Source organism: Anarhichas minor, unplaced genomic scaffold, assembly GCF_050575085.1.
Source record: "Anarhichas minor isolate MPS153535 unplaced genomic scaffold, ASM5057508v1 ptg000027l, whole genome shotgun sequence".
In the NCBI taxonomy this organism is placed as follows: domain Eukaryota; kingdom Metazoa; phylum Chordata; class Actinopteri; order Perciformes; family Anarhichadidae; genus Anarhichas; species Anarhichas minor.
Genome location: NW_027466473.1, coordinates 11,002,689 through 11,010,235, shown reverse-complemented (window position 1 = coordinate 11,010,235; position 7,547 = coordinate 11,002,689). Strand labels below are relative to the sequence as shown.

At 42.7% G+C, this 7,547-nt stretch overlaps 1 protein-coding gene across 1 annotated transcript; it reads right to left on the bottom strand.

Moving 5' to 3' along the window:
- Positions 1–264: 264 nt before the first annotated feature.
- LOC142960212 (carotenoid-cleaving dioxygenase, mitochondrial-like) lies at positions 265–6,891 on the bottom strand. The gene is made up of 12 exons (XM_076101924.1): positions 6,762–6,891; positions 5,044–5,248; positions 4,753–4,964; positions 4,236–4,351; positions 3,981–4,083; positions 3,719–3,847; positions 3,469–3,629; positions 3,175–3,342; positions 2,698–2,835; positions 1,758–1,940; positions 1,308–1,418; positions 265–781 (listed from the first exon to the last, which is right to left on the bottom strand). The coding sequence occupies exons 1-12, from the start codon at positions 6,787–6,789 to the stop codon at positions 665–667; spliced, it is 1,671 nt and encodes a 556-aa protein (XP_075958039.1). The 5' UTR covers positions 6,790–6,891; the 3' UTR covers positions 265–664.
- Between the last annotated feature and the right edge of the window lie 656 nt (positions 6,892–7,547).

Here is a 7,547-nt window from a genome sequence, read left to right as displayed (position 1 = left end):
CAGCTATAATATACATTTTAGTGTCAAAAATAAAAATATTTATACCTCCAAAAAAACCCATCTAGAGTTATCTGGGGCTTCAAAACACAATGTATTACTTCATATTCTTTTTCAGTGTAATATATTGAGACATTATAAATGATTAAGATATGAAACAGCAGTTTTTATATGTAAGCACATTCTGAGCATTATCTGTTTGTAAAGGATGCACAGACACTCCACAACTTTGTAAACACACTTGACAGCTCAGACAGAGGTTAAGTATTTTATTGGCAAATAAGTATAAAATCTGTAAAAATGACATTGTTCGAGTAACAAAAGAACGTGTTTAAAGAAAATGTTCATTAGACACTTGTGGTGGTCTGGTGGTTGAAGCATCATGCCAGCCTGACAATCACTACAGTATATTAACTCAGTACCAGTTTAAGGCTGATATAAAAGTATTATAACAATAATTATGAAATATTATGAGTACCTTTGAGTTCATTGGGGGTCTTAATACCATTAGCCTAGTGGTGGATGTTACTACAAACCCGAAATCTGTTGAGAAAAGTACTAAACTACACCATCAGGAATAGAGTGGTTATAATGGTTATGGCTGAATTTGGTACTCTTTGCATTACATTCGTTGAAGACACACTTTGAAAATGTAACAGAAACAGGTTTATGCAGAGGCGTCGAAGGTCCCATGGAAGCCATAGGCCATGTTAACGGGCACGTAGGCTCTTGCCAGTTCTTCAAAGCTCTTTGCGTCCAGAACCAAGAGGAATGCTCCTTTATCCTGCAGAGAAAGGATCGCTGCAGTGACTAACAAAGAGGACCGACACATCTTATCACACAAGTCTGACACAAGTGGCTCCATGAGGCAATTAAAATGGACAGTGCAGAGACATGCTGCTCTTTATTTCAAAAGCAAGAGGGGATAAATAATTGAATCATTTAAAGAACGTAAATGTAGGAAATGTTATTTGCTGCATTAGTAATATTTTTTATTTTCTCTGCGCACTCTCAAAGTTGACCACAGTGCAGATTGATCACGACAGTTTCAGTTTGAGCTTTATATCTCCTTCAAACAATCTAAATAAATTCTGTGTCAATTCATGAATGCATATTTAATCTCCCTTATGAATATTGATGATGGGTTATGTGTCCAGTTAATACCAGGACTTACAGGCCTGCTGCTGTTATATATATATATATATATCTAGTATGAAGTGGCACTCAATGACACTGATGTAACCAGAGTGACCTTTCTTCTCGTCATGTAGACTCTCCTACGATTCCTGGTCTTCAGAAACAGAGCTTACCTGTGAGGGGATGAGAACCACAGAGAGGATGACGCCATCGTCCTCCTCCACGGCATCAGGCGACGGCACAAACGCAGGTTCCGACGGGAAGAAACCCTTCTGGTACCAAACCTGAGCTCGCTCACACACACACACACACACACACACACACACACACACACACACACACACACACACACACACACACACACACACACGTCATACCTTTACTACTTACTAATTTTAAGAGTAGTTGGTGTAGATTATTATACTTCAACTAAACAACAATATCTTCACTATTAGAACTTATTTTTGTTTGTCAATGGGAGAATTAAGAGTATTATATTGTTGTCGATCAAGATTTCAGCATAAAATGAATATCTTACGATATAGTATTGCGTACGCTATTTTCCATGACGAGGATGATTTTATGTTGCCATAAATACAACACACACACACACACACACACACCTTGAGCGTCTTGTCCTTCAGGTCCATCTTGAGCAGTGAGTCTCCCACCAGGTGTCTGAAGCCACAGCCGTAGAAGTAACGGTACGGCCGTGTGTTGTGTTTCCCGTAGTTGATCTGAGGGAACTCCAGGCCACCGTACTCGTGGAGGTCGTCTCCATGGAGATCCTCGGCTTGGCAGAACACCTGTTGACAGAAAACCGGATCAACGGCCCACTGTCACTTTTGATCAGCAGAGTTTTTACTACGGGCCTCCATGAGTTCACACGAGCTTCAGTGGGTGGATGTGAATGGAACCTTGGTGTCTGGATCACAGAGGATCTGTCACGGCCCTATTACGTCACGTCAGCATCTTGAAGAAAGCCCTTCAGCGTCTTTACAACCTCCGACGCCTTCAGGCTGCACCCACCAGGTGCTACACACCTGCAGGCGCTACACACGCTATCTGATGTGAGCGCTCAGCTCTACTAGACATTAACAATAGGACGTGCAGGACGACCTGCATCACCCCATCAACAGACTCTTCTCTCTGCTGAGGTCAGGGAGGCGCTAACGCGCTAATTTACTTTCATTTGTTCGATCCTGTTTTTTGTACAACTACACGTTGTACTGTGTATGTGACAAATAAACGTTGATTTGATTCGAAGATATGACCTGTGTCATCCCTGCTGGTTAAAAATGTGGAAGTGGAAATGGCGACTACATGTGTTACTCTGTGACTGTGATATGAAGAATTATCTTCCTTTCTTTGTTCATTTTGCGTGTTCTCCTCCATAAATACCTATGAAAACAAACGCCCCAAACCACAGACTTTATTGTTATATTTCTTTATTTAGTAATCCCATTACTGTTACATTACATATTTAGCGGTTACTTTATGGCATGCAAGTAGGTGTGGCTGATATAACATGAGCTCGTCAGGACGCATTTCTGAACAACTCACCTTGTCTTCGCTGATTTTGACACACGTCGCTGCACTGGAGGGCCGTGTGTTCAGGTTCTGGTCAGTCGGGGTTTCACCGGTCATGTGAAGGGGAAGAACAAAACGCCGGGGGAATACCCTGGACATGGTGTTGTACACCTGGGAACGACACCACACAGGAACAATGCATTATGGGTGAAATTGAAAGGGTTCCTCTCTTAGAGTATGTCTTTCTGTCTCTTGGTGCAAAGGGAGACGTAAACAGTAACAGTACACTTGAAAACATAAACTGATTATTAACAGATCTGAAACTATTGACAGACTGAATGCAGAAAAAGATTCTTCCTTAAGTATTCAGCAATTATGAATTACTAAGGCAAAAGATGAACAAAGCCCAGAATGCTGAGCAGTTATTTATTATTTTACTTTATCTCAGGGTGTATTCTTTTCTTTAGTAACTGCCCAAAAAAGTGTTGACTCATGCAATTATATACTGACCTCATCTAATGCGTCTCCCGACTTGCGTAAGTTCTGGATGAGGTAGTTGTTGATGGCTTTGCCGTCATCTGAGCAGCACATGTCGAGCATCAGGAATCCATCTTCCTCGAAGGCGTTGATCTGATGGAAGGTGGAGATGGCTTTGGTGTGGTACTTCACTGAGCTGACCTGCGGTACAGAACACACAATTAGATGACTCGGGATCCAAATCAAGAGGATCCCCCCCCCCGAATCAGGATTTTCCACCGTGTTTCCTACATTAGGCGTAATTAAATCACAACAGTCACATCCCACCTCGCCTGATTGCTTGTCAACGAGATGGAAGACCGTCTCCTGCGTGGGATCCCAGTAGATGCCGTCACTCAAAGCCCTCCCCCTCAGCTTGCACGTGACTATCTTCAGCAGGTCCATCTTGATCGGCTGCTCGATGAACACCACGTAGTTCTCGGACATGGCTGGAAGCGGGAGCAGGGTGTTACAGGGCTTTGTAGCTGAAAGATACAGACATCACTAACGAATGATACATCCAGGAGGGCTGGCTTACCGAAGCTGTGGTAGTAGGAGGGATGGGACTTGTTTGCAGGCACAATAGAGCAGAGTATTTTGGCTCCTTGTAGGGTGTCTTTGGCATCTGTCTTCTCAGGAGGCACTCTGATGATGTTGTACAGGGCTCCTGGAACAGACAGGACAATTTGGTGATATATATATATATATATATATATATATTTATTTTTTAATAATGGAGGATGAGAGACAGATCATTTAGCTCTTGATTTACGTAAACTCTTGTGGACGATGGGACTAACCTTTGCTTCCATAGGAGTTGCCCATATTGTAGGTGGTACCGTCAGGGTCATAGTGTGGGTGGGCAGTGGCTCCATTCACAGCAATGAATTTGCTCCAGTCTACCTACAAAATGTTGTGGAGAAAGACGGCAAGACGATGATTGTGGCTGAAGTAACTGGACTACAAGACCAAAGACAGATACTGCGTTTATATGTACTATATAATTAATGACATTGATATTGACATATATTGCTCCGTGATGATCATCATGGTACCTTTTCCAGTGTTTCTAAGTTCTCCGGGTTCACTTTATGCATAAAATTGGTCTCTGTGCTGACAAAGTAGTCCCCCTTGTACTTCACAAAGCTCACACTCGCATTGTCCGTGGGCACTGTAACAGAGAGAAACACAGGATTACTGGCTTTTAACAGAAATCTAAGTAAAACATTTTGCTGCTCGCAGTTACACAGAAAAGTCTGGCGGGAATGTGAAACATTCAGTACAGTACATGCCCCTTCTGGTCCCTAGCTGTTGCACGTGTTATTATGTAACCTTTACATATACAGTACTTTAGAGGCTCCACCCCTGGCCTCAGTACAAATTCAGCAAGACAGAGTTTGTACAAACATCTGACCTGATCTTTCTGTGTTTCATTTATACCTCAGTTAAAAAGATAGAAAGAAAGTGAAGCTACGTTATTGCACAATGAGTCAACTACAGTTGATTGGCCTGAGCCCCCCCTCCTTTATGTATTTATACTTTGTTCCATCCCTTCTTATTCGGTGGACTCACCCATCATCTCAAAGCGAGACAGGAAGCGCTGGAAGATGTTTTTACAGGGGTCGGGCATGGCGAGGGTACCAAATTCTGACATCACGATGCGGTCCTTCTCGCTGTTGTTCTTGTAGGCGTCGCTGTGCAGGAACCGACTCATGTATGTCACCCTACCTTTGTTGATCTTGAACTGGTGTAGCATGGCCATGCCGTCAAACCAGTGGTTGTAGCTGTGGGGAATTATAGACTTAATCACATCTGATTGGAAACTTTTTTTCCAGCAATTACTTTCAGGTGTTTCCAACTCACTGCGTGTTTCCAAACTCAAACTTTCCGGGTCCGTTGCGGAGGAGTTTGCCATTGATCCAGGAGGGAATGGTGCCTTGTACTTCAGTGGAGATTGGCTCAGGGGTCTCTTTTACAGAGCGGACCAGAGGTTCAATTGTCTCTAGTCCCTTTAATGCTGAGCTAATGCATTCCCTGGCCATGCCATTGTCACCAGGCTTAGCATCATCTGTAGGACACACGTATACATTCCCATATTATTTGTACCTAAACCAGACGGACAATAGGGAGATGGCCATCTTTTGACTGTGAAACTATTAGGCAACCATCATTTTTGTGTGTGGCAGATAACACACGATGCATTTGACTGCACCAAATTATAAACCAGTTAATCTTCGTTTGATTCCTCCCCTGATCAACAAACAAGCTGATGATGTTTTCTGTTCATTGACCTTTATCAGCACTACATTTGGGGCTAAATTGAGACTAAAGGGCAGTTCCTCGGAGGGAGCAATAACAACTCCGTCACCGTGTCTTTGTGTTGGTTGGTTTCACTGCAGTGTATAATTTATAGACCTGTTCTACAACTTTTCAACACAGAACTCTCAACTGCTCTAACATGTAGGGCAGATCCCAGTCTGATTGAATCATTGTCACCAGTCAACTCCACTGTCACCATGAACTGAGAGACACTTACCCCAGTGTTACAGCCAGGGAACAGCAGTAGTACTGTTGGCAATGATACAACTGCCCAGTCTCAGATTTGGCAGTAATGCCAAGAGCAAAGTCAGCAGTTCAATTCCAAATTCAATTTGAGCAAATAAGGTCCTGTGAATTCCTTCTACTTTCAAAATAAAAGCTGTATTGTCTGTATTATCTTCACATAAAAATCACATTCTGTCTGTTCTTAAGAAGCACATGACGTATGAAACGAAGACAACTCTGATGGAATGGTAATGATTTGAAACGACGAAGAAGCAACAGATGTCATTTTAGGAATCTTTTTACAAAATAATTATTCGCACCTTAAAAGGAGAGAGTAGCCTATTTATTTGAGTTCTCAACAAAACTATTTGGCAACCCAGTCATTAAGCTCCATTATGAAAGGGGACATGCAGAAAGATATTGGTTTTTTTCAAGATGTGTTGATCAGTAATGCAACTTGATATATTAAAAGGGTTAATATTACAGGTGCCTTGTCTCTCTTCACGTGTGAGCGACGCAAACATTGTTTACCTTCAGTTATGTCTAACCCACCATCTGTAGATAAGACGAGAGTCTTCCGGGAAATGTATGATGCTCGGTGTTATGACTTTATACAGCCTATTGCAGATATTATACATTTTGGCAGTACACGTTGCAATTACAATGTAATTGTTGCAATTGTGTCCCCCTTAAAAGTACTTGTAGCCTGCAAAATGGAACCTGACACGAGAAGAGTTTCCCCGAGCGGAGAACATTATGTCCTAACTGAGCAGTCTTTTAACGCCATCATCGCATCTGCATCCACATTCAAATCAGATACCATATATAATAAGAAAGATAACAGCCCTTATTCTATATATATATAAAGATGCGAGATTAAAGTTAGAGCGACAGCGATGTGCGTGTCCGACATGGTCTTAGATTGTCCCACTTCTGCAAAAATAGCGGCGCTCCGAAACCAAGAGCAGGTGAATAAACGGCCCTGTTTTGTCTGTAACGTTACAGTAAAAATCATACACAAAATAGAGGAGGCTCACCTGAAACCTCGAGCTTCACAGGAGGCATGTCAGCGGTTAACGTGGATGGACACAACTGCTGTTCTCTAGGTCTGTATCCTGCAGGACCAATAGATCTGCGCTCCACGAGAGCTGCAGGCAGCAGCGGCACTATTACATAACCCGGTAATGTATAACAAGAAGGTTTGAGCATGCGCAAAGAAAATTTATTTGAGAAGCACTACGCTGGAGATACTATTCTGACCACCTGTCCCTGAATGGACTCGGTGGATGAGGCTAAAATAGATGGTCAGTGAGTCTGGATGTTGACTTGTGAGAGCACTGTAAGGGAAGTTCGTCTGATCATGCACAAAGTAATCATGTATACTTCCCCTATGTTTGATCATGCTGAATCTGATCACCTCTGACTGAATGCATCCTGACTACCTAAATTAAGGAAGTGCAAGTTTCTTATTAAAAGAAGCAACCAGAGGGGGATGACCAAGCCATAGTATATCAGAGAAAGAACAGCATCGGGATGCACATTTCAACCTCTCACTTGTCCTGAGTAGGCTACCAGGCTCTGAGCATTAAGAGGGTGGCAATAAAACATTTTTGTCTCGTTCCTCATTGTGAGAGTGGGATTACAAAATTGCCACGACAGCACACAGGTGCGGATTTGCAAGAGCAGAGTTAGGTTTAGAGTCGTTAGGAGATGCAGGTGTGTGGGTGGGTGTAGCAGTCAGGTGATGTGGAACAGAAGGGAAGTCCTGAGGACATCTGGTGAATGGAAAAACAGGTCAATGGAGGGGCCTGGGAATGGAGATT

What these genes read in the sequence shown, in the direction of transcription:
- LOC142960212 (XM_076101924.1), bottom strand. Translation starts at nt 6,789, where the DNA reads ATGCCTCCTGTGAAGCTCGAGGTTTCAG. An exon ending in CAACTCCTATGGAAGCAAAG is followed by an intron (nt 3,848 to 3,980) that starts GTTAGTCCCATC and finishes TGTCTGTTCCAG; the next exon opens with GAGCCCTGTACAACATCATC. An exon ending in TGGTTCTCATCCCCTCACAG is followed by an intron (nt 782 to 1,307) that starts GTAAGCTCTGTT and finishes CTTTCTCTGCAG; the next exon opens with GATAAAGGAGCATTCCTCTT.